Genomic DNA, 27,501 nt, shown 5'->3' with positions numbered 1-27,501 from the left:
CTAAGTCTAAAAATAACGGTTTGGGAAATAACTTAAAATGTTACAACTAAGATATCAAATTACTTCTACATTATTGTAATGAGTCTACAAACCAGAGTAATGGTTCTACTCACTTACTGTTATCTGATAGGTAACTGATATCCCTGGCAGGAACTGTGGAAATACTGCATACTAAAAGCATGCTGGCCGACAGACAAATGTTTTCTGCTGATTTGAAGGCTCATTTTATTTTTCTTCCCCAGTTGAGGATTCAGCCAGTCAGCCGGCCAGTCAGTCACCTTCCCAGGTACTTACTAAATATTTAGTAACTCCTCCAATATGTTCAGGTTCTGTGCTGGACTTTCAGATCGGAGTCAGGAGGAGGATAAGCTATCACCCTCTGAACACACACAGTGGATGCAGAGCAAAGAGGGAAATGGCATGTAAGCCATTCACTCTAACAGTGTCAAAAAGCTGTCCCGAAGCGTAAGACACAGACGAGGAAACACCCAGATGCATACATTTTGAATCAGTACGAACCTGTTGGGGCCCTTGCAGGGAAAGAATGTAGAGTAACATGCACCGAAGAGCTCACTCTTGGGGACCTTTGAGAAGCTGGGTGGTGGCACCAGGATGTGTGGGCCTCGGGCAGCACGAGGGGGCCAGCAGAGAGGGGGGCAGGGAGCACGGACAGGGTACCCCGGCCACAGTTTGGATGTTATTCTCTAGGCATGGGTTCTCCAGCTTGAGCTGCAGCAGAATCACCTGCAGCCTTGTTGAAACAGAGACAGCTGGGCCCCACTCCCAGATTTTCTTGGATTCAGTAGGTCTTTGGAGGGAGGAGGCAAGAATCTGCATTTCTAACTAGTTCCCAGCTGATGTTGATGCTGCTGGTCCAGGGACCAACTTTGAGAACCACTGCTCTAGGGACTGGCTAGTTGCTGAAAAAGAGGTTGAGCTAGCCACTGAGAATGATGACTTCCATCTAGGTGGGGGATGCACTGGAGGAGGAGAGCATGAATTGGGGAGAGCAGTTGGGAACCAGCCACTGCAACAGTCCAGGCTGCAGGTGCTAAAGGCCTGGGCACAGGCAGACATGGCGGATCATGGTGGCTCTGCAAGCATGCTGTTGGGGGAGGGGAAGACTGCAGGGAGAGTAAGATCTTCTGTCTCTGCCCACAAAAGACAGACATTTCCTAACCCTCCCTACCTCTGATGGCCTGATCTGCCTAATTTAGTCTGTATTTTAAAGGCAGATGCCCAGCTGTGTCCTTCCTCTTTGCTCTACTTCCCTCAGTCCAAATAGCCTCCTTCTCCTCCCCAAATGACCTCTATTTTGCCTAATGTCTCAGCCTACCGAGGCATATGACCGGGCTTCAGCTTCCCTTTTCCTCAAGGCACAGCAGGAATGGGAGAAGGAGGTGAATTCCAGAAAGACTTCGCGGAAGAATTTGTGTAATTTTACATGGAGACTCAACAGGACTTGGGGCCTGTCTGGATGTGGAGGTTGAAGGAGGAGACAACTGTGAAGGGTAAGTGAAGGAGCCAACACTGAAAAAGGACACGTAGGAGAACAGGCAGGAGGGGAGGGAAGATTTTGGTGTGGGTTAGGACATGCTGACTTGGAGGTCGTTGATTTCATGCAAGTGACAACAGGCAAAGGAACTTTGCTGTATGAGTCCCATGCTCTGGAAAGAGATACAGGGGTGGAGGAAGAGGTGTGAAGAGGAAGAGGAGAGTGGGAGTCCAGGGAGCAGCGAAGAACCAGGTCTCCAAATGCAGTCCAACATGGGGCAACGGGAACATATCATTACAGACGAGGTCTGCTGTGGCAGGGCTTCTGAACACCAGAGACCTTTTTCTTTGTACCTTAAAAGGGAATGTTCTTTTTTTTTCTCTCAAGTGTGGTCTCTAGACCACTTGCAAGAGAATCAGCTGGGTTATTGTTATAATCACAGAAATTGAAGCAAAACGGAAACCTGCGTTTCTAAGAAGTCCTTCAGGTAGTGTTACTTCCATCTAGGTTGAAGAATCACTGGTTGCTTTCTTTAAGTTGTATTTTATCTAGAGAGGCTCAGCCACTCACCCCTGACACGCGTCACGAGACATCTTTGCCTGCAGCAGTTACTGTAAGGCATTCCAGAGAAGGCCTCTAATAAGAAAACATGGAGGGGGCAGGAAGGGCAAAGGATCATATAGAGAAATACCCATGTTTATTTACCGTGTCAACATGTCTGTGGTCTGGAGGTTGTGGGGAAGGTGAAGGATGGCTGTCTCCTGTTCTCCCTGTTGGAACTCGGGGAGTGCCACCACGGTGGGAGGGAGAGAGTGGGCCAGCGAGAAGCTGCCTAAGTGTCTAACCTTGACCGGGGGAGGAATGGAATTGCCGAAGACCAAGGTTGCTGCTGTCGGGAGGATCCCCTAAATGATTCATGGCAGGCTGCGTTTTCCAAAAATGGCTCAACAATATTTTTAGGCCCGCATGCTCTGTTAGAACCTAATTACTCATCTATTAAGCGGTAGAATCAATGTCCCCTCCCCTTGAGCCTGGGAAGATCTTGTGGCTACCTTGACTAATTGAGGATAATATAAGTGACAGTTTGCAGTCACCATGCTGTGAGGCCACATGGGAAGTCCCGGGCAGGTGTTCTGGCGGAGAGTCACAGCCAGGATCAACCTCCAGATATGTGGGTCACCAGCCCCAGCCACCCTCTGCAACGACACGACAGGGCCCCAAGAGAGAATGTTTTCACTGAACCCAGTCAGCCTCGAGAACCATGAGAAATAAAAATGATATATAATAACAATGATGGTAGCAATAAATTATCATTGTTTTATGCCACCAAGTTTGGGTGGTTTGTTTCTCCGCAGTAGATACCCAGAACAGGGCACAGACAAATATAAAGCTGTAGCCTCACTTTTCCTTCCCAAAGTGCAGGGACCACAGAAGAGATTTTCTATGAATCAATGTGATCTTATTTGATGATGAAAGTGTCAGTAATTTCACAACCTGCTGTGTCCTCAGTTGGACTTTGGTTGTCTTGTGCCTTACTGAGTCAACGGCCTCAAATCCCAGGTACCACACCCCAACCCTGATCTTTGCTGAAGTGCAGGGACAGTTCTGGGGAAGCAGGACACACAGTTTGTGGAAGGATCACTCAGCGAGGGCAGGATCGCAGCCTCAGATGCTCGCTCTGTTTTAAAGATGAGAGAGGAAGTCAGAAAGCAGGTTCTCTCACATTTCATCAAGAATTATTCTTCCATGTCCTCCTTCATGTTTTTTTTTTTTTTCCCGGAAAAAGGCCAAATTTTATGTTATATAAAGAGTTTATGGAAATTGGTAAGAAAGTCAGCTGGAATATCTAATTTATAAATGAATACACACACAGGAACACACAAAACCCAGCAAGAAAATAACCTTCCAAACCGATCGAGCCAAACCAAACAAATACCAACCAAACAAAGCCCAAGACCATACAATTCTCACGGGAGGAGCTACAATTGGTAAAAGAAAAGCTTATGGAGACAAAAGTTGACCCTCCCTGTGAGAAGTGAAATGTAAGAACCAAAATACCAAGGAGCACCTCTTAAGTCAACAAAACCACACCAAAAGATGGGATGGAAGGGAAGCTGTTGTTGCTGGCAGAGTGAGCCCCCAGAAACACTTTAGAAAACATTAGGCATAGATATCAAATACCAAAACCATAGTGATCTCCCGTGGCCTGCTCTTTTGAGAATATAACCCCAAGGAAACACTACTATGAGATAACACTAATATTTAACAGGGCCTTTAGCCTTATCCAAAATAGTGCCGGAAAGCAATAAGGAAAACATCCAGCAATAGGGCAAATTAAGTTAACTAAAGTACATGTGTTCCTTGGAATACTATACAGCCATTTAAATGATACTCTAAGGCTCTGCAGCAATATGAAAATGCTTATAGTGTGGTAAGTGAGAAGAGAATATAAAACTAACCGTATATTATCATCACAGCTATGCAAGGCCTACGCATGTACACGGAAATTAAAGACAAGATTTTTTTAAAAGGTAAACCCTGGGGTAGTAGAATTATATATACATCATTTTTTTTTTCATATTTAAAACTTTCCATGTCTCAATAATATAAACATTTTATCCAAATAACTAAAAACACCAAACTTTAGTTGATTATTTAAAGTGAGACTACCTATTTATATTTTCTGCTTGTTCAAGAAATACCTGTGAAGGTGAATTGAGTTAATCCAGAATATTCTGGAAGTGTAAGAATTAACTGGAGAAACTGTCTTACACTGAGTCCTGGTAGACTCTGGCACCACACCAGGCACTGGGAAGGGCACCCAGAAGGACAAGGCAGAAGGTTTCAATCACAGGATTGCACAAGAGGCTCTGTGTGGGGGGGTTCTGGGAGGATTTCAGGGACCACAGGACATTCTCATGGGCTTAGCAGAAAGGAGATGTGACCACGTGGCAGGCAGGCAGTGAGGGGCGTCTCTGCACTAGGAGGACGTGGTCAAGCCATAAAGGCCGGGAAGGGGGTGCTGCGTCCGGGCAGTGGCCGAGTTTGAATGTGGTCACCGTAGGCTGCTTTGTGCACTCTGCTTCTCCCCGTGTGCGTCTCCTTGCACAAACAACACTTGACTTTCATAATCACGCTGTCGGGAGTCCAGGGAAACTCCTTTGATGGGGTCCAGGGCAGGCCACCCCAAAATATGCCATTTTGGCATGTTGATTATTTTGAATTAAAGTTACTTAAGAAACCACCAATGCAGGACACTCTGACCCTCCTCTGTTCTCCGGAAGGCAGTAAGTGAATTCCCCATGTGAAGGGTACTCTTTCTGCACCTGGAGGCTGGTAGTCATTCTTATCACCAGGGATAGGGAATCAGGGTCAAGAAGGCTGTGTAAACAAACCTTGTTCCTCTTTACTAATTTACTACCCCAAGCCCAAACTTGTTTGTCTTGTCAATTCTTCACACACACACACACACACACACACACACACACACACACACACACGTTTCTTTGTCTGACAGGTATAAAAGCTGCCTGCTTTTGGTCATTTCTTTGAGTCTCATATTTCTGTAAGCTTCCATACCTACGGAATTAAATTTGCTTTTCTCCTATTAATCTTACATATGTCGATTTAATTGTTAAGTCAGCCAAAGAACTTAGAAGGGAAGGAAGGAAGGTTTTCCTTCCCTACACCTTGCAACACTGAGAAATATTTGTTTTGCTGTGAGAGAGTGATTGCTGTAAATTCCTTCTGATAACCAACCGAAGGTTATCGAAAAACGACCCCCGTGAGTGATCACATCCGTGAGGGAGAAAAGATGGGCAGTATACTTTTCTGTGGCTGCCTTATCAGGCCAAGTCCCTGCAAAACTTTACATGCTTGAACTATTTGGTTAAGTGCTGAAGAGCTGGGATACTTATCTCAAGGCTATCTGGCCTTCCCTAAGTAGGTTTTTTTCACGAGAAGTAAGTACTTTCTCAAGTCACCAAATTCCCTTTCTTTTTATCCGTCCAGACGGATGCAGCAAATACCACTTTCTGTTCTACAAAGTCTGGCTGCCTCTGCCAGTCAGCTCCACAGGAGGGCACAGGAATTTACACATGAAAGCCTGCAAAACTCCTCTAGAGGCCTGATTCAAGATGGATTTGGCCTAATTTTTATATTATACAACCTGAACATGATGAACCTTCATGGATTTTTATGTCCTAGGTCAAGGTGCTTACTTCTGCTTCAATTTATTGATTTCTTTTAGTGCTCGAGCTGTACCTCCCATAGATGCAGCCTGGTGATGATACTCTCCCTATTTCTCAGCCTGCTAAACAAGTTCAGCTTCTCTGTTCTATTTCCGCCTATGGAATCTCAATCTGGTCACTATGTAAAAGGAGCTTGCTGAGTCCTCCACATTTTTTTTTTTTAAAGATTTTATTTATTTGAGAGAGAGAATGAGATAGAGAGAGAGAGCATGAGAGGGAGGAGGGTCAGAGGGAGAAGCAGACTCCCTGCTGAGCAGGAAGCCCGATGCGGGACTCGATCCCAGTTCTCCAGGATCGTGACCTGAGCCAAAGGCAGTCGCTTAACCAACTGAGCCACCCAGGCGCCCCGAGTCCTCCACATTTTTATTTAGAGGAGTTTTGTTGCAATCACCATGAAAGGGCTCTCCTGGGGATTTTTGGTGCATTCTTATCTAATAAAGCTGGGTTATCACAAGTTCTGTAATGTGTTTTCTTTCTGTGGGAATGACTGTAGAGAAATGTACTGCCAATGAAAATCCTTCGTGGTTCTCATTAATGACTTTAAACGCTCGGCTCCTGATGGAGAAAGAATGGAAAGTGAATGTCTTCCAAATGCTCAAGCAATAAAAGAATCCTGGTGATTTTCACCTAAGCATGCTCCTCTGTGTACAACAGTAACCAGAAGTTCAATTTTTCACCTCTGTGTGTTTTTCATAGGACTAAATTGTCCACTTTATTTTTCTGGCTGATACAGTTAACTTCCAGTTCCTTATTCTATATAGTTCCTTTCAACTTTCCTTTATTTCATCCTAATGAGATGGCATGTGGATACAGCTGATTTCAAGCCTGCAGTTTGTGGTCCCGGCTACTGAAAGTATCCCAAATCTGCCCTCTTGGCCTTAACAGAAGCAAGAGGTCGGGTATGATGCTCATGCTAGCTTACAGCATGAGAGAAATGGTATTTAGGGTCTCATTCTCAGGTTAAAAACAAAATGGCATCTTTACAATTTCACTAGTAAGGGTCTAGTTTTTAGACAAAACAAGTCTCAAAAACTGTTTTTAAACTTTTTTTTTTTTTTCTAGGATAAAAGCCTTTTAGGGATTACTGAGTATATAGCAATTAGGGGACCAGGGTAGACACGAATACAGTGATGACACTGTTTTTTTCTCCAGGCAGCTTTTGGTATTCTATGGAATCCATCCTTGGAATGTTTTCAGCTGTTTGAGTTCTGGGCCCTTTTGAGAATCTCATGACCGATATGGACCAGTCTGACAGAAAAATGTGCATCCATGTATAATTTTGCATACAATTTCTGGAGGGTTCCTGGAACAATGGCATCCTCGGTGAATACCTGGGGAGGAGGGTGGTCCAGGGGCCCCTGGTTAAGAACACCTGTCTTTGAGCACATGCCATCAAGAAGCTCAGAGGATTGGGTGGCTCAGTCGTTAGGCATCTACCTTCTGCTCAGGTCATGATCCCAGGATCCTGGGATCGAGTCCCACATCGGGCTCCCTGCTCGGCAAGAAGCCTGCTTCTCCCTCTCCCATTCCCCCTGCTTGTGTTACTGCTCTCGCTATCTCTCTCTCAAATAAATAAATAAAATCTTAAAAAAAAAAATAAATGGCACTCAGGCTTAGTTTGTCTCCTGCCACCAAATTCTAACTCTAGCTTTCCAAGTATCTACTATAAATGGGTTTCTTAAGATACATAATCACTTCCCAGGCTCCTCGTACAATCTGAGCAGAAAAGTGTAAGGGAGGTTTTCTCTGGCTGCCATGCTCCTTTCCCAGGGGTTCCCAGGGGTTCACTGCATGCTGATCACCCACCGCCTGTTGAGTTGCTCCATCTGCTGGATGGACCCCGACCTCCGCATCCCATCAGGGGCAGCTGCTGATGTTGGACACTGCCAGGTGGTAGTGCGGTTCACGTGGTCCACGTAAAAGACCCGCCCATGGCTGTCAATGCGAGCTTCCCAGTCTGGCGTGTAATAAAAAGGCAAAAAGGAAAATCAAGGACAAACTACGGATTCATGGGAAACCAATACCGCTGCCAGGTCTTCTGCAGGTAGAACTCACTGTGGGTTCCTTGCTGAAGGCCAGACGCTGCCCACAGCACCCACCACGACTTCTGAGGTACTAGGGCTGAATTGGCATCCACTGGACTCAGCTTCTCTTAAACAGTAACTGTGGTTCCTCGAATATGACCTAGGTTACAATTCTCCCTATTTTCTAAGGAGGAAGTCTGATGCTTACTTTATTTCTTCCTTTAACAGTTTCCACCCTGTCAATCTTGTTGGCAACTCAAATTACAGCTGGAAGACTTAAGCAGCCTCCAGTGAGAACTGACAGACTGAGGCTGGAGAACCCTTTCTTTGCTAAATCTGAGAGACAGCGACTAGTCGGTGAGGGGAGGATGGCCCTCATATTAAAACCACTTGTAATGACAGTTCTAAGATACTGTACCTGGAACTTCAGATGACCTCTATGCAATACTTTGCAACTTTAATTGATTGCCATTCTTCTTGAGGAAGAATGGAAGGATTGGATCCCTTCGAACCATCCTTTGGGTAAGCTGTAAGTTCACAGTGTATTTTCAACCCACCTGTGGCTGCCAAATATCTCTTGACAAAACAAAACAAAACCAGTAACAACTATTAACACGCATCAAGCCTTTAAATATCAACTAGTTAACACACATCAAGCTTTAAATACCTCTTTGTTGATAAATAACCATCACAGACCAGTAGAGGGAGCCCAAGACAAAGATAAGTTCCTTTACTTCTCAGATTCCAAAACCAAGGAACTAAATGTGGGAGCATGGATGATACACTACATAATACATGGAGGGGTGGGGTGGGGTGGGTGGAAAAGTCCTCAAAACTGGGAGAGCTGGATGTAATACACAAATATCTGAGCTTCACACAGAAGAGCAATGTCTGCTATATAGCAATGGGCAAAAAGCTTTTAGAGTCCAAATGTGAAAACTTGGTGGAAATAACAGCTTCATGATAAAGTTATGCTGAAAAATGCATTAGACTAAAGAAGAAAAAGCAAAAATGACTGCAAATGGAGGAAAACTATTCAGCCTTTTAAGAAAATCCATAGCTTTTGGGAGTAGGTCAGATATTAATAATTCTATTGAAAAATTATCATTCAGGTAATGACATAGCAACTCTCAATTTTTTTAAATGGAAAAAACCCAATATATTTGGTATATTTATGGTTTTATGTGTGCATGGTACATCTGTTTGTGAAGATCATTGCTTAAGTCTGGTATTTATCTGAGGAATTGCCAAATAATGCACGATGGAAACCAAAATACCAGAACACACCAAATCTACCTTGCCTAAGACAAACTGAAGGAAAAATGTCGTCAGATCGTATAAATATATTCTAGAGGGTGTTAATGAAAATTGACTGCTAGATAATCCAGCTCAACTGTTAGTTGTAAATGTTAAATAGCTCACTGATGAAACTGTGTATACGTGTAACTACTAGGTAATTAATCTTGGTCCAAAAATTTTGAAATTTCAGTGATTCCCCAACTAGGAGAAACTGGACAATTTTTTTTTCTTGAACTCAACATGACTGTCATTCAACAAAGAATGAACATTAATCTTTGAAGAGTATTGTGGTATCTAGTTCAGTTGAACAAACTGCTCTCAGCACTCCCTATGAACAAAAAACTATGCCTGGTCCCATGGGCACACCGCTGAGAAACTGATGCCCCCACCCTCCAGGTTCCCACAGTGAAGGAAGGACTCCTTCAAAGAAAGACACAGCTCCAGTCTCATAAATTCTCCAAGGAAAACACTAGAGAATGGTGCAGTGCAGTGGTAATAACAATTTCTCTACAAGTTTCCATATTTCCAAGTCTCTCATGGAAAAGGATGGCAAGCCAGCCAGACAGGCCCTTCTATCAATATTATTAAATATCTAATAGTGCTAATTATAAATGCATAATGCTAAATTCTTATAAATATTCAGAAAGTAATAGCTAAGTGTACTTAGAGATTATAAGCATGTTTTCTGGGTTGCTCTGTAAAGAATTCACTTTCACATATTTGTGTAAAGAAAGAATTTTCAAATAGAACTTCAGGCCTCAGCATGTCCTCATGGACGTGGCACGGTGTTGCCTAGACAGATTCTTGCCAGTGATCACCTTTATGATGCTGGGGTAAGTTAGGGTAATTCATTTCTGCCTGAAAGACCTAGCAAATATAAAATTATATCTTTTCCATGAAGTCTAGGAACACTGTCGAGCCCAACCATGTATCATCTTTAGTTATTATACTAACAAAAGCCTATAAAATTATTCCCCCCTTTCTCTTTTTACTTTAACAAATGCAATACCATGTTTGTAGTCTAGACCTTTCTCTTGAACTTCAGCCACACATCCTGTTGCCTTCTTGACATCACTACCTAGATGACATCTCCAATATAACATGGTCAGAATCAAGCTTCAGCTCTTTCCCACCCAAACGTGCTCTCTCTGCAGCCTTCCCTTCCCATCCCCGTTGAAGGCAACTCCATCCTTCTGGAGGTTAAAATTCTTGAGATCATTCTTGATTCCTACCTCTGTCTCAGACATCACATCTAATCTGTCAGCAAACCTACGTATGGAATATATGTCTAGAATGCGACTGCCCCTCACCACATCCACTGCTCCCACCCCGGCCCTGGCCACCTCTGCCTTTCACCTGGGCCACAGCAATAACCATATGTTGGGTTTCATGCTTCTGTCCTTCCTCCTCAAACTTTAATGCCTGTGCTTCCTCATTGCACTTCTTACCATCAAAACCTAAGTCAGAGAATGTCACTTCTCTGCTCTAAACCTAAAAGGTTCCCCTTTCATCCAGAGTAGGAGCCGAAGCTCTTAAGTGGTCTACAGGGCCCTGTGTGATCTGGGTCCCTGGGATCTCCCTGACCTTACCAGCCACTGCTGTCTGCTTGCTCCAGACACACTGGTCTCCCGGCTGTTCCTCAAACCCACCAGGCGGGCTGTTCTTTTCTCAAAAAGCTCTTCCTCCGCATGAATAACCCTCTTACCGCCTCGAAGCCTAGCTTCAAATGTTGCCTCTCAATGAAGCTTACCTGACCACCCGATTTAAAATGGTGAACCAGCCGCCACCACATCCTCCAAATCCCCCTTGCCCTATTCTGCCTGTTCTTCCGCACAGCACTTCCTACCATCTAAAGTGTTACACTGTTGCCTTGTTCACTCTTTTTATTATGTGTTGGTCTCTGCCTGGCTACACTGGATGCTCCATGAGGGCTGGGATCTTTGTCTGTTTCGTTTACCTAAAACAGTGCTTCACAGGGCCAGCATTCAATGAGTATTTGTTGAATGAATGACTATCAAGAAAATTCTGTTGTTAGGCTTCAGTACCAACTTTTGTCATATTTTTCAGTGTGTAAGGAACAGAGAATTGAAACCCAACTGGAGAAATTTGTTTTCATTATTGAAAACAGCTTGTATAAAGTACGTCTTTAAAATAGACTTATATTCAATTCTTTACAAGGTCTGGATGCATAACTAGTTATTACTCTTGCATGGACTGGAAGTCAATTCATGCACACAGGAATTGATAGGTTTTCTTGTTGTGGGGAAAGTGTTCCTTTCCTGGAGAGAACGTGTTATAGATATTTTTTTACATAAGTGCTAAGTAGAAAGTATAGTGACACTGAAATTTTACTAGTCATTTGTGGACCATCCATAAATCAAGGTGTAAATAAAGAAAGAAATCAGGTATCAAAAGTTAAAGAACATAATGTTTGCCTTGATCCCCCAAAACAAATATGGTGTTGTTTCAAATGTTTACATATTAAAGGTATTTATTGTTTTCTCACTGATAAATTACAACTGAATAGGACAAGAATGGTGTAAATGCAAAATATATCACATTACCAAGAATAGATGAATTAGGGAATAAGTTTTTTTTTTTTGTTTGTTTGTTTGTTTTTTTTTAAACTGTAACCTCCTAATGTAAGCACAGGCAAAAGAATGTAAAGAAACATCGATTCCTTGCATCCTGGCAAGATTTTGCAGTTGTAAAATTTATTAAATCTTAAAGGTTATCTTTGCTTGAAAAATAAGCCTAAGCCAAAACAGAGATGTTCTAGAATTATTCATGAACATACATGATGCTAAGTGAATGTATAATGTCCAGGGTATCAGTTCCTTCTTAGAAATGTCTTATAATGTAGTATTATAAGGTTAAGGCTGGAATGATATCTAGGGATTACCTAGTCCAGATCTAGCCATTTAGCTAATGAGAAAATTAAGGCTTTACTTTACAAATAAGAAAACTGAGTCTCTGAGATATTAAACGATTTTCCCAAGTTCAAATGACTAGTTAAATAATAATTAGTTACACAGTTACCAGGAGAATATGATATGGAATACCATCCCTAAGGATGGTATTTTTTTTTTCTGGAAGCTCCTAAGAAACAATGGAAGAAATAGGCTGTCACCTATTAATGGAAGTTATAGCAAGGAAAGCGCAAGTCCTTGCGTCCTGATGGGTTGAATGTTTTATTATATGGAGGTGCCTGTGATATAACAGGTCCAATGGAGAACAACAGGATTATTCCATCTTGCCCTATGAACTCCTAAATATAAAATAGTAAAATTTAGGACTTAAAGGTCATGTACAGTTTGCAAGGTAGGCAAGTCTCGTAAAGTAATACCTTCTGTTTCAGAAGTTGAGGGGCACTGGAAGGTTACTGGACTATCTCTTCAAGATCACACACTGAAATCACTAGTCAAAAACACCCCATTTTTATAGTAGGTGCCATATGTGTATATATATATATATAATTTTTTTTTTTTATAACAGTGTAAGGTGTGGAGTTGGGGAAGAGTTTGGATGTGTACATACAAGTTCATACTGACCTGTTTAGACTTGATAGGAAGAATTAAGACATAGACTTTAAAAACTAAAGCTTACTTGGTGGAAGAGGCTCATCGATTGTTGGGTAGTGATGATGTTCAGGTCTCAAGGAAGGAAGCTGGCTTACTGGCTGGGAATTATGGAGTATAGGACATTCACCTATGGACAAGATAGTCAAGACATTCAGATTCACTCATTGCTGCAGCAACGTCATCATCAAAGCATGACCATAAAACAAACGACTACAAGGAAAAAAACCCCGGAGAGGGCAATCTATTTTTTTGTGTCAGTTTGCTACGTTCACAGTCATTCATGAGAGAGGGAATAGGGGCAACTTTTTTTTAAACCCCAAGAAAATAAATACTTCATGACTATGATCTGTACCCCACAGACCAATACGTAGGATCAGGGGCTGATTCTGTAACCACTTGACTTTTCTGGATGGGAAGGTGGCATCAGACGGGGACACAAAAGAAAATGAGCAGAGCCTGACTTGAGCCCAGCTAAAGAAACAGGCCTGTTTGAGGGAAGCGTGCCATTTGTAAAGTCCCATAAAAGCTTGGTGAGCCCATGCAAAACCAAAGGTCTTTATTTGGATAGGTTTCATCAGAGGGCTACCAAGAGGCTATTTTTCAGATTCTGATTTTGGAATGAAACTCTTAGATGGTGCTTTTCCAAGATGGCACTGAGGAACTGGTGAGTCAAGAAGGTAAATTCCTATAGTATGGAAGCTTGGGGACTGGGGTGGGGAGCCCAGTAGTTTTGGGATCTTGTGATTGTTCCAGATTATTCTGAGGAAAAATCAGACAAGCCAGGGTATGCTGGAAAGGGAAAAGAGAAAAAGACAAGAGATGAAGGAAGTAGATAAGAGGCAGGAAGACTGAGACAGGAAAACTGGAAACACAGAAGTGGGATAGAAGGAAGAAAGACAGACATGGAGAAATTTTAGAAATTAACATATCCAAATGCATGCCTCGATTATTATAGACATAGTTAATATTATTGTCAGCCAGACTTATAGTGAACGAAACAATGTCCTAAAATGATGTTCCTATTTCTTGATGTCCTTAGGTCCTGGTAATACTGCATGAGAGTGGCTATGTGGAGGGGAGGCCCATAGGGTTAGGCCACATCATCAGAGGCAGTGGCTCTTGACTTTTGGAAAACTGGAAGGGCCTAAGCCATGAGACAGGCCCCGTTCAGAGTGGTGACCCTCTAGCTCACATGCTCCTGGCTCTCTGCAATAGCCTCTATTAGCCAGAGGACAAAGGTCAGGCCTTCTCCTTCCTCTGCCCTCCATGGCTGATGCAAATAGCAAGTGTTCCATCATCCCTTAGGTCAAAAAGGAGGGAAACTAAAAACCAGTGGGTAAGATCTTTATGGGATCCCAAATTTCAAACATTTCCTAGAATGTCCATACATGGAAAGGACCTCTCAGTCTAGGTCCAAAAAACTGATAAAAAAAAAAAAAAAACAATTAAGAAGGAAGTTACGTGGGTTTAATTTAGCAGTTTAATTCCTAGAGCTAACTGTAATACAAGAAACAGAGATGTAGTCAGGAACCTGTAGTCAGGGTCCTTTTAAATGTTAAATGTATAACATGGTTTCTTGTGCAAACTTTGGTATGTTACTCAAATCCTGGGGGTCTTCTGAGACTCCGAGGAGCCCCGAGGAAGGGGCCCCTCATGCTCATGCACAGCGCCTTGGCAACCGACTCCTGGTTCAGATAGGGGCTCTGTTTTTAGTGGATCCCACACTCATGTTTGCTTTTGCATGTGCTTAGCGTCAGAAACTAAAAAAACAATGGTACAGTTGTTATGTCACTAACTGCTGCATTTTTAATTTGGTTTCTTAAAAAGAACAACAAACTTACCTCTTGGAATTAATTCACCCAATCAGGTTAATTACTCCTCCAAGCTAGTGGACACATAATACTGCCGTTTGCTGGGGTTAACGGAGCTGACCCCACCTGCTCGTGAACCCCAAGCAAATGCAATGATGTGACAGGCGCAGCTCAGCCCACTGAATGGATGGAGCGCAAGGAAGAAGCAAGCGAGTCTGTTCTGCGGGAGGCCATAGCTCCACACGCTCACCCTTGCCTCAAACATAGAGCAAGTGTTCAGACCTGCTAGAATCCCTGAGAAGGAAAACATATTCCACTTTCAAAGGTAGCCTCCCTGCTTATCTGCCTGGAAGAACCCATGTGCATCATATCTCATTTAATCCTTCCCATAACCCTTTGAAATAGAATCTACCTTTACACCCATTTCACACACGAGGCACAGAGCATTCCAGTAAGTTGGCTTAGGTGTCACAGCTAGGAAGTGGTGGGACTCAATTAAAACCCAGCAAGCCTGACTCCAGGGCCTGGACTCCCGAGCTCAAATCACATTATATTGCTCTTTTCATTTGACTTGCAGACAGTTTTTAAAAACTATTTTATGTTGAGGTTAAAAAGGAGGTTTTCATGGGGCGGGGGTGGGGGGGTGGAGTGGGAAAGCAAAAAGGAGATACAGAACACGTCTTCCATGAATGGCTGCAGACTCAGTTATGTGGGCGTGTGTACGGTCAGTCTACCTCAGCTAACTTCGTGAAAGAATTTGCCGGCCTAAAAATCACAGGAGAGGGGCAATAGTGAGTCTTGGGGAAGAACAGGGCACACACGCGAAGGTCTGGCGGGTTGTGGTGAAGCCCTGCTTTCTTCGAGCGCGTGTCAGCGAGGGACAGACCGGTAGCTCAGCAACTCAGCACCGAGAGGGGAAGGGGCAGGCTCTGCCAGCTTCCACCCAGCCTTCATGAGATTGACCATCTCAGGAATCTCTGCAATGCCCCAACAGCCACCAGAGTGAAGCCTGTAGGTGCTTCTTAGCCGTTTTTGAGTGTATGGTCGGCAGAATTCAGAAATTCACAAATTTCTTTGGAAACTGCCCCGCCAAGACTTCCGCTATGGCCCGAAAACACTTTCCTGTCCTTTCTGCTAAGGAGGAGTTTTCCCAGTTGGGCTGTTCGTCCGTCAAGGGCGCGGACAGTGTTTTTGTTTGTTTTGTTTTGTTTTTGTTTTTTTTTTGTAAAACATGCCTTTGTATACTGAACCAATTTTCAATTAACCATATGTGGATTGTCCCCCAACACGGTGGTCAAAATATATACCACAGGCCACAGCAGGTCGACAAACTATGACTCTGGCCTTGTTGTTGTATGGCTCTGAGCTAAGAATGGTTATTACACTTTTAAATGTAAAACTGTTAAAAAAAAAAAAAAAGTAGCCTTTGGTGAGAAGAGTTGCTTGATTTTGCCTCTTGACCTACAAAGTCTAAAATATTTATTATCAGCCCCTTTACAGAAAGGTTTGCCAACCTCTGGACTAAAACCCCCCTGCCAGATCCTAGTCGTGCCCTTTAGGTTTATATCCCCAGATCTCTTTATACTATAATTATTTTTAATTCTGTTGTAATTACTGAGCCCCTCTCACACCTTCTGACACTTATCCATCTACCTGTGCTCTGCACATAGCATCTGGCCCAGAGCAAAGGGACTCAAAACATCCTCAGTAAAGAAAGGAATTATCCATCCCATTCTCAGGTGTGCCTTTCCATATTGCGTGCCACTCTGGTTTTCCTCCCTGTGGTTCTCTTTCTTTACCGATCTCTTTGCACGTCTCCTCATCCCATGTGCCACTTTCCCTCACTCCTTCTTTCTCTGAAATGCGGAATTGGGCATTGTCAAATACTCAGGATTAATTTTTGTGCTCACTTTGGTTCCTCTAAAAATTTACAGGTGCCAGGCATTTGTTTAGGTGCTAAGAATCAAACAGAGAAAATACAGTTCTGGCCCTTGATGAGCTTACAATCTAGAGACAACACCACCACCTTTGTTTGGAGTCTAACGTAAACAGTAGAGCAGAAAAACAGCAGAATCTATATTTCTCTCCTTTAAAGCAACTGAATTATTTCACAGTATTATGTGACCTTTGAATTATTTCCCCCCATGTCACTGTCACTTGACTGGAAGATGGTTCCCAAATCTGGATAAAGAAATGTGAGTTAATTTTATAGAAGATTCCACAGGCATGACTAAGAAGAAACATCTTTGGTTAAAATACAGAATATATTTTAAAACCAAAGGTGGCAGCTTTTGGATTAGAATCCCACTTGAAACAAAGTGATTTACGAATTCATGTTATTTTCCCCTTCCGTTAGCCAAAATAAAACAAAACAAACAAAAAACAACAGAACACAACACCAGAATTAATTACTATAGCTTTGTAGTTTGAAATCAGAAAGCATGAGGCCTCCAGCTTTGTTCTTTCTCAAGACTGCTTTGGCTATTTGGGGCCTTTTATGGTTCCATATACATTATAGGCTCGTTTGTTCTATTTTTGTGAAAAATGCCACTGGAATTTTGATAGGGATTGCCTGGAATCTTGCAAGCTTGTAATAATGTTGCTTTGGGTAGAATGGACATTTTAACAGTATGGATTCTTCCAATCCATCAGCATGGAAGATCTTCCCATTTATTTGTGTCTTCTTCAATTTCTTTCATTAACGTTTTGTAGTTTTCAAGTGAGCAGGCAACAGACTGATGGTTGCCAGAGGCAGGAGTGGGAATGGGAGAAATGGGTGAGCTGTTTTTGTTTTTAGATTGAATAAACTGAATAATAGTAAAAAAACAACAATAACGAGAACTGAGCAGACAGAAATACTGACAAATACATGTAGGCTATACATTTCCGTATGTACACAGGCTAAGTTAAATTCTAAAGCAGAGGTAAAATCAATGTTCTTCAACTTGTATTAACATTTACTGCTAATCTCCCATATGTTTTGGGAAGTCAGCAGATATTTACACATTATCCACCGCAGGGTTGCCGAATGTTTTCTGTTCAGATCATTCAATACTGCCTCTGGCTCTGGTCATTGTCAAGACTAGAAGGGTAACACGAACACGTGTAGCCAGTTCTAGTGCTTGGGTGAGACAGACGCACACACACAAGAGCACACTCACATGCGTGCACCAGCTGTCATTCTCGGTGTGTGTCTGCGAGCGGGTGGAGGCGTGCTAGTCGCGGCCGCGGATACTTACGTACACATAGACACGGGCACACATACATGGTCAGGACAGGCACACGTTGCCCCAGCAACCCCATCTGAGACTGAGCCTCTCACTTGTTTTTCAACCTTGTTGGTGAGACCTGCGGCCCCCTGGTGGTCCTACTCTCACTCTGACCAGGTTTGAGGTCTAACCTTCTCTCCGATGGCTTGGCCCTGCCGCGGGGGACTCCAGACCTTCCACGGTGCGCGCCACGCTCCCGGCGGCGGTGGCCAGCTCGTCGTGCCACGGCGCGGCACCGCTGGCCGACTCCGGGTCCAGCTCCGGGCTCTGCACCGAGTCCGGCACGGACTCGAACGCACTGTTCTCGTCGTCGTCGTCGTCGTCCTGCGACGAGAAGACGGTGCTCTCCGAGGCCTTGGCGCTGTCCACCGAGGAGAAGCGCGTGTGGCTGGCGAGCCTGCTGCCGCTGTAGCACGAGGGGCTGTAGCAGGAGCTGCTGTAGCACGAGGAGCTGTAGCACGAGGGGCTGCAGCACGGCGTGTCGCAGCCCTCGCAGCTGTGGTCCCCGCCCTGCCGGGGGCTCGAGTCGCTCTCGCTGCCCGTGCTGGGGAGCACGTCGCCGTCGGGGACGAGGCCGTTGGTCAGGCCCGAGCGGCCGGGGGTCGCCGTGCCCGGACTGGCCCCCTCGGGGCCCTCCCCGTCCTCCTCGAGGGGAGGGGGCGCGGCAGCTAGCGTGTCCGCCTCGCTAAGCCCGTCCTTCTCCGAGGCGTCCTGGAGGGTGGCCTCCTCCTCCGGGCCCTCGTCGCTCGCGCCGCCCTGCGCCGAGGGCATGCTGTGCAGCAGGGTGTGGATGCGGATGTAGTGTGTCCGCGGGGTCTCGGGGTCTCCGCAAGCCGACGCGATCACCGTCTCCAGCTCGGACACCGGCAAGGAGCAGGGCCTGCTTTTCCTCTTCACCGAGGCCCGCAGCTGCAGCCTGTCCTCCCCCTGCGCCAGGGCAGACACGTCGCCCTCCTCCTCCTCCTCCTCCTCCTCCTCCTCCGCCTGCTCCTTCTCCTCTCCCCCCGCCCGGCTCTCTGCGGCCGCTTCCTCCGCCTCGGGCTCCCCGGTGCCGCCCGGGGCTTCACCGTCCTCCAGCAGCCCCGCTGGGGGCGCCTCCCCACCCAGCTCCAGCCGCTCGGCCACTTCTTCCGCACTCGGGGCGGGCTCGGCGTCCTCGCGCCCCAGGCCCAGAAGCTCCCCAGCCCCGTCAGGTCCCACCGAGCCCGCTCCGTCGTCTCCTGCCTCGGTGGTACCTGCCGCTTCCTCAACCGGCTCGGCAAGCTCCAGGCTCTCGCTCCCGGCAGCGTCCCCGGCGCCGCCCTGGCTCGGCGGCTCGCGCTCCGAGCTCCCGGAGGGCTCCAGGGCCTCGCCCGGAGGCTCCCCGCGGCTGCTGGCCACCAGGCTGTTCATGGCGCTGTGCCGAATTTCCGCGGACTCGGGATCGGCGCTCAGGGAGATCTCCTCGTCATCTGCGGGCGAGAAGAAAATGTCATTTCTTCCAGAAGAGAGCATTGTGCGGTTAGGGCACTGGTGGACTCTGCCGGCCCTGTAAGCCATCCTAAAGGACTTCTGCGTGAGGATATTGGATGCAGGCGTTGAGGAGGGTTTCCCGCAGGCCAAAGCTCGGCTAAAAAATTCCATAAGGATGAGTTCTCATGTTTTTGTTTTTTAAATTTTATTAGGTTATGTCAGTGAGTTCTCCTTATGTTAATGACAGTTTGCAGTCGTGACATATTTCAGAATTCTGTTTCAAGGGAATTCATAGTTTTGGTTAAAATACCCAAAGCCTAGAACTACCCCAGTTCCTGGCACATGGTGGGTGCTCAGCAACGTTTGCTTCAGGGAAGACTGCAAAGAAGCCCTTGGGGGTTATTAGTGCCTTGCCCTACCAGACAAGGTTAATGCTTGCGCAGAGTGTCTCCTCTGGCTGGGTCCAGCAGGTGGCAGAATGGGTAAGCCAGGTTCTTAACAACTGCAGAGCAGAAAATGGCTAGTTGATGGGAGCAACCAGGGTCCTTCAGTAGCTCAGACTGCCAGGCCACCTGGGGGTTATTGCAATGGAAAATAAACGAGGTCTCCACATCAAGCAACCATTCAAGGAACAGCAACCACTGTTTACTTCTACTTTCCCCCAGTTGCTTGCTCTGCTGGATCCCTGCCTGGTGTGAACTTCCCATTTCAGAAGCACTAGTGCAGTGTTCTGATTGAAGATGAATGATGTCTCTGATGAGCCATGAGGCCATCTTTACTGCTACGGTGAAGGAAGAGTCAGTTTTATTCTCAGGATGAAGAAAAGGCTGGGTGTGAAAGGACAAAGCAGTCAGGGTGTTTTCTTACACTCTGCATTATATATTAGATATAGACAAGTATAACTGGTCTTTTAATGAGTGGGCAGTGATAAACTACCGACTTGGAGTTTTCAAAGCCTCATTAGCTTTACCAGCAACTCATAAATGTGGCCCAGAAGGACTGGCTAATTCTCAGCATGATCTACACTTAGTATAGGGGTTGTGGGAGAAGAACAAAAGTGGAATTATGAGGCCTCTCATCATTCTTATTTGGAAATATGTTTTGGCTTGAAAAACAGAAAACTGGATGATTCTGAAGTTTTCTAACTTCTAGTTTTCATTTTTCCCTGGGATAAATCCATTGTGCAATAATAGTTCTTCAATAATATGATATGTATCACATTCATTCATGTTTCTCATTGATTCATTGATTCATTGATTCATTCATGTTTGCAATGAATCAGCATCTATTGAGCATCTCCTATGTGGGTGCTGGGAGTCAAATGATAAATTAGACACGGCTCCATACCCGTGTGGGCCTCATTGTCAAATCCCACTCCACTGTCTAACCCTCTACCTTTGGGTCACCAGAATGAAGAGGAGCCTCTCAATCAAGGGGACAGCAACCTGGCTTCCAGAACAGATCACTGGCTTCTGGGCCTCAAATGGAGAAGAGAGAGAACCACAAAACCTAGGACATGTCTGGAGAGAACCATGGTTATTATATTTTAGAGAAAGGAACCACACCAACCCTAGGCTAGGACAAGACATGAAGTTCATGCCAAAAATACCTGGGTGGATGGAGGACGTGATCTCGAATCGGAATTGCAGCTGTCCACTCACATGATCTGTTGGAAGCCTGCGGCCAAGTGTATAGCTGACCACCCTATCCCTAGAAGGAAATAAGCACCATTTACAGATCTGGTCAGTACCTCTCCTTGAAGATTACACAGCATGCTTTCTATGCCAGGAGGTGAGATAGGCAAGTCCGGGGAGGCCCTGCTAATAGGAGGTGATGATCCGCTCAGGTGCATAGAAGATGGACATAAGGTAAAGGTGGGAAAGTACATCTGCTCAACAGCAATGAAAAACGTCAAGAAAATCCTTATTGAATATTCTAAAGCAGGAGTGAGCAAACTGTGGCCCAGGGCTCAAATCTGGCCCACCACCTATTTTTGTACAGCTATGAGCGTTTTACATTTTAAAACGGTTAGAAAAAAAAAATAACAAAAGAAGAATAATATTTTGTGACACAGGAAAATTGTCTGAAAATCAAATTTCAGTTCCCAAAATAAAAGTTTTATTAGAATGCAGCCATGCTTATTAGTTTATTGTCTGGGGCTGCTTTCATGCTACAACGGCAGAGTTGAATAGTTGAAACGGAGACTGCATGGTCCACAAAGCCTGAAATATTTACTACTTGGCCCCTTACAGAAGGTTTTCTGCCAGCCTGTGTTATAAGCCAAGAAAACCCCAAAAAGACAACAATAACAACAAAAAAGACATGGATATCTTTGCTTGCTTTTCTTGTGCAGGCTGACATTTTCCAATGCCCTTAATGGACATTGCCAGCAACAGACGCATGTCTTGCAGTATATATGCATAGTGTCTAAGAAAGGATGCTGTCATGGTTACTGGAGTGGTGTGGAGAGCTGTGGAGTGCTTCAGAAAGGGACCTGCTGCAGGATGGACTGAAGCAAGACTTGTAGGTTGGTTTCCAGTTACACCAACTCCACAGTCCTACATACAGATTCTGAAACTCCATCCTGGCATCTGGCATCATCCCCTCTGCCCACTCAGGGCAATTTCTTGATTATAAAGAAGAGAATTATCCAGGGGGAATCAACTTGAAAGTTTGCTTTTACAGTTTCATCAACAATGTAAGCTTTAGCAGAGTACATTACCCGCCCCCCCACCCCCACCTTGGTTTAAATAGGAAAGGTAACTACCTTGGCTATTCAAGAATTAACAAATCCAGTTTATCTAATACTAACAAGACATATTCCAAAACCGTTTGTTACTCAGATGATTCTGTATTCATTCCATTTATTCATTGGTCATACTAAAATAAAAAGGTAAGTTGCTGGCTGGTAGTGTTTTAATGTTTCTAGAAAATACCAGCATTATGAAACAACATATATCCCAATGATACTCTAAGTTAATATATTTCTTTGGTAAACCGTAGTTTAGTGTTTGAAGTTCCTAGGAGGTCCATTAAATAAAGCATTATATGTAGGAAAACAGAATGAACCACAATATTTTGTTTATTTAGAAAGGACCTTGGTCAATATTATGAAGCAAATCTACTTATGACCATAGGAAAGAGATCTTGAACCCAAAACCTAGTTGAAATCAGGAGATGCCTAAAGATAACCAGGCAGTGAGACAAAAACTAAATTTGCTATGCCTTGCATTTGTTCCAGGCTTTTCTGCCAATTCTCCTCATTCCTTCGATATCATTCTAAGGGTTACAATTGTATAGCATGGCATAGCGTAGATTTATGGCCAGAGAGCTATACTTAGCATTTACAAATATAGTTGCTGCTAACTAAGGAAGTATATACTATATAGAAATATTTCATCTGGTAAGAGTCCATTTTAATGAGAATCATGAGAGGACATGAAAATAAAAGATACTAACAGAAACATTCTTATATACAACTGAATTCTGCAAGTAACTTAATTGCTGTCATCCATGAGAATTCATGCTTTTAAAATTTCATACATAGTATCTAGCATTTTCTACAAATACTAGCATTTTCTAAGTCTCTCTACTCTAGTAACCCAGGATTTCATCTTGTTAGAGGAGCGTCCCAAATGATTAAATCCTACACACAAGCAGAAATAATATTCTTGATAGTAAAGCAAATTTTAATTTCTACCTGTATAGAAAAATGCCCCATTTTTTAGTTTACTTATTGTCTGGGGCTGCTTTCATGCTGTAACAGCAGAGTTGAATAGTTGAAACAGGGCTTCTTTCAATATTGTCTTGGGATTTTCTACTCTCTTGCATAAGTAACCAGCGGTACACAAACAAGAGGAAAGGGAAGGGTTCATTTAATTGAATGTTGTGGCTGGAGCAACATAATTAATGGGAGAAGCCAAGGAAATTCAATACCACCATTTTAGTTTGAGTCTCCGCGAGACTATATTGTTGCAGCTTGTAGGCCTCCCTTTGCCTGCTCGCTGAAGACTTAGTGATATTGAGGTCTCAGTCACAGGTTTACCCTATGGCGTGTCTTTCCAGGAGTCTTTGAACGGGCATCGACAGCTTTCCCAAGAAGCGCTTGATGATGGGGCGGCTCTTAGCAAACTTGTCCTTCACCTCAATTTCCAGTACATCAGTGGGCAAGGACACAAAGCTGAATTGCTGCAATGAAATAATATGTCACATCAATTAACTGAGAGGTGAAAGGGCTGGCCAATTCCCAGCCCGTCTGCCTTGGATGAAGTCATTATAAAACATCCCAGTGGCAATATATATATCAAGGTCTTAGAAATGCTGTGAGCTCTGTTTATTCAGTAAATGAATAATAACAACATTGAGGTACTTTTTTGATGCTTAAAAATAAGGCTATTCTCCAAGATTCAAATAATAAAAACAACTCACCTTAAAGACAAAGAACCCACTTAGGCCTCACTATACTAAAAGTATTAACATATTTAAAGAAAGAACAAGCACACACTCACCTATAATTAAGGAAATACACTTTAAACCATAACAAAACACCTCTTTTCCTTGATTATAAGGGCAGAGATTTAAAAATGTTTCATAGTATCCTGTGTTCTTGACAGTGGAAAAAGAATTCTCACACTGTATTGATATACAATCCCATTCAATTGATTCAACCTTTGGGAAAGGAATTGGCAATATTTATTGGCATTTAAGCTGCAAATTCCCTGCAACTCAGAATTCCAATTTTAGGAATTTTCCCTCTGGATTAATTTGCACACTTGTGCAAGTTAACAATAGCAAAAGACTGGAAAGACCAAAAATGTCTATCAACAGCAACCAGTTAAATTAAGGATAGTAAATCTTTGAAATAGAAAACTCTGTTGTAATTAAAAAGAAAAAGAAACCGGTAAATATGCACCAACATGAATAGATACTTGAAAAACAAAGTAAAAAAACAAGATGTAGAACAATATGAAGAGTGGGATTCATTTGTGTTTGGAACTGCAAAGAAAATGCCTGGAGGGGTGGACTCCAAACTCAACCTTAGGAAGTAGGTTAGTAGGGAGGAGAGAAAGCAGATCTTTTTCATTTGATTCTAAACTATTCATTTTTTAAATAGCTGTATGACCAGTTAAATTAAGGATAGTAAATCTTTGAAATAGAAAACTCTGTTGTCATTAAAAAGAAACAGGTAAATAAGTTAAATTAAGTTAAATTAAGTAGGCTAGTAGGGAGGAGAGAAAGCAGATCTTTTTCATTTGATTCTAAACTGTTCATTTTTTAAATAACCGTATGACTTTTAAAATAAAGGCAGCAACAATTAAAGAAAGACTGTAACCATCAGAAGGTGGCATAGTAAACAATGAAAAGTGTAGAAAAGGAATAAACAACCTAAACTTACACCTAAAGGAGCTAGAAAAAGAAGAGCAAACAAAACTAAAAGCCAGCCGAAGGAAGGAAATAAAGATTAGAGCAGAAAGAAATGGTATAGAAACTAAAAAACAAAAACAAAAACAAAAAACCAATAGAACAGATCAATGAAACCAGGAGCTGGTTCTTTGGAAAAAAAGAATACAATTGATAAACCTCTAGCCAAACTCATCAAAGAGAGAGAGAGAAAGAGGACTCAAATAAACAAAATCACAAATGAGAGAAGAGAAATAATAACCAACGCCACAGAAATATAAACAATTGTAAGAGAATATTATGAAAAAATTTATGCCAACAAATTGGGCAACCTGGGAGAAATTGATAAATTCCCAGAAACATATAACCTACCAAAACTGAAGCAGGAAGAAATAGAAAATTTGAACAGACCAATTACTAGCAAGGCAACTGAATCAGTAATCAAAAAACTCCCAACAAACAAAAGTCCACGACCAGATGGCTTTATAGGGGAATTCTACCAAACTCTTAAAGAAGAGTTGATACTTATTCTTTTCAAACTATTCCAAAAAAATATAAGAGGAAGGAAAACTTCCAAATTCATTCTATGAGGCCAGCATTACCCTGATACCAAAACCAGATAAAGACACCACAAAAAAGGAGAACTATAGGCCAATATCTCTGATGAATACAGATGCCAATATCCTCAACAAAATACTAGCAAACTGAATCCAACAATACATTAAAAAAAGTCATTCAGCACAATAAGGTGGGATTTATTCCCAGGATGCAAAGGTGATTCAATATTAACAAATCAGTCAGCATGGTATTTCATATCAATAAGAGAAAGGATAAAAACCATATGATCATTTCAATAGATACAGAAAAAGCATTTGACAAAGAACAATATCAATTCATGATAAAATCCCTCAACAAAGTAGCATTAGAGGGAATATACCTCAACATAATAAAAGCCACATATGAAAAACTCTCAGTGAACATCATACTCAGTGGAGAAAATGGACAGCTTTTCCCCAAAGGTCAGGAACAAGACAAGAAGGTCCACTCTCACCACTTTTATTCAACATAGTACTGCAGTCCTAGCCACAGCCATCAGACAAGAAAAAGGAATAAAAGGCATCCAAGGTGGCAGGGAAGAAGTCAAACTTTCATTATTTGCAGAAGACATGATGCTCTATATAGAAATCCAAAAGACCACCAAAATACTGCCAGAACTGATAAATGAATTCAGTAAAGTCACAGGATACAAAACCAATGTACAGAAATCTGTTACACTTCTATATACTAATAATGAAGCAGCAGAAAAAGAAATTAATAAAATAACCCATTTACAATTGCACCAAAAAATAATGAAGTACCTAGAAATAAGACTTAACCATAGAGGTAAAAGATCTGTAGTCTAAAAAGTATAAAACATATTGATGCAAGAAATTGAAGAAGGCACAAAGAAATGGAAAGACATTCCATGCTTATGGATTGGAAGAACAAATATTGTTAAACTGTCTATATTACCCAAAGCAAGTTACAGATTCAATACAATCCCTATCAAAATACCAACAGCATTTTTCACAGAACTAGAACACACAATCCTAAAATTTGTATGGAACCACAAAAGACCCTGAATAGCCACAGCAATCTTAGAAAAACAAAACTGGAGAAAAACTACCTCCAGACTAGACATCATACTACAAAGCTGTAGTGATCAAGACAGAATGGTACTGGCACAAAAATAGACACATAGATCAATGGAACAGAATAGAAAACCCAGAAATAAACCCACAATTACATGGTCAATTAATCTTTGACAAAGGAGGAAAGAATATGCAATGGGAAAAAGACAGTCTCTTCAACAAATGGTGGTGTGAAAAATGGACAGCTACATGCAAAAGAATGAAACTGGACCACTTTTGTACACCATAGACAGAAATTAATTCAAAATGGATGAAAGACCTAAATGTGAGACCAGAAACCATACAAATCCTGGAATAGAGCACAGACAGTAATTTCTCTGACATCAGCTATAGCAACATTTTTCTAGATGTGTCTCCTGAGGCAAGGGAAATAAAAGCAAAAATAAACTATTGGGACTATACCAAAATAAAAGGCTTCTGCATAGTGAAGGAAACAATCAACAAAACTAAAAGGCAACCTATGGAATGGGAGAAGATATTTGCAAATGACATCTCTGATAAAGGGTTAGTATCCAAAATATATAAAGAACTTACAAAACACAACACCCAAAACCCAGATAATCCAATTAAAAAAAAGGCAGAAAACATGAACAGACATTTCTCCAAAGGAGACATACAGATGGTCAACAGACACATGAAAAGATGCTCAACAACACTCATCATCAGGGAAATACAAATCAAAACCACAATATATCATCTCACACCTATTGGAATGTCTAAAATCAACAACAGAAGAAACAAGTATTGATGAGGATGTGGAGAAAAAGGAACCCTTGTGTACTGTTGGTGGGAATGCAAACTGGTGGAGCCACTGTGGAAAACAGTATGGAGCTTCCTCAGAAAATTAAAAAAAAGTAATGGCACCACTGTGTATTTATGCAAAAAAAAACCCCCCCAAAACAAAAAAAAACCCCAAAACACTAATTCAAGAGGATATATGCACACCTATGTTTATTGCAGCATTATTTACAATAGCCAAATTACGGAAGCAGTCCACATATCCATTGGTAGATGAATGGATAAAGAAGATGTGGTGTGTGTGTGTGCGTGCATGTGTGTGTGTGTGTGTGTGTGTATGATTCAGCCATAAAAAAGAATGAAATCTTGCCATTTACAATAACATGGATGGAGCTAAAGAGTGTAATGCTAAGTGATAATTCATAGAAAGACATATAATTTCAGTTATACGTGGCATTTAAGAAATAAAACAAATGAGCAAAGGGGACAAA

At 42.8% G+C, this 27,501-nt stretch overlaps 1 protein-coding gene and 1 long non-coding RNA gene across 2 annotated transcripts in view; one reads left to right on the top strand and one right to left on the bottom strand.

The window, feature by feature from the left end:
* The window catches only part of HECW1 (HECT, C2 and WW domain containing E3 ubiquitin protein ligase 1), a 434,070-nt gene that overhangs the window by 87,204 nt on the left and 319,365 nt on the right, over positions 1 to 27,501 (bottom strand). The window contains exons 8-12 of the mRNA XM_045864939.2: positions 23,227 to 23,369; positions 20,791 to 20,891; positions 17,861 to 19,180; positions 12,675 to 12,776; positions 7,552 to 7,702 (exon numbers count right to left, since the gene is read on the bottom strand). Of these exons, the coding sequence (XP_045720895.1) occupies positions 7,552 to 7,702; positions 12,675 to 12,776; positions 17,861 to 19,180; positions 20,791 to 20,891; positions 23,227 to 23,369 (1,817 nt within the window). The remainder of the gene's footprint in view (positions 1 to 7,551; positions 7,703 to 12,674; positions 12,777 to 17,860; positions 19,181 to 20,790; positions 20,892 to 23,226; positions 23,370 to 27,501) is intronic.
* Positions 1,156 to 26,435, top strand: LOC123835731 (uncharacterized). The gene is made up of 3 exons (XR_006788825.3): positions 1,156 to 1,511; positions 7,998 to 8,291; positions 20,591 to 26,435. It is a non-coding gene; the product is annotated as an uncharacterized LOC123835731 (long non-coding RNA).

The sequence above is a fragment of the Mirounga angustirostris genome, unplaced genomic scaffold, assembly GCF_029215605.1.
Source record: "Mirounga angustirostris isolate CCGP_5_RB_7025 unplaced genomic scaffold, mMirAng1.0.hap1 SCAF_12, whole genome shotgun sequence".
NCBI classification, from domain to species: Eukaryota; Metazoa; Chordata; class Mammalia; order Carnivora; family Phocidae; genus Mirounga; species Mirounga angustirostris.
This window is presented reverse-complemented; position numbering and strand designations above follow the sequence as displayed.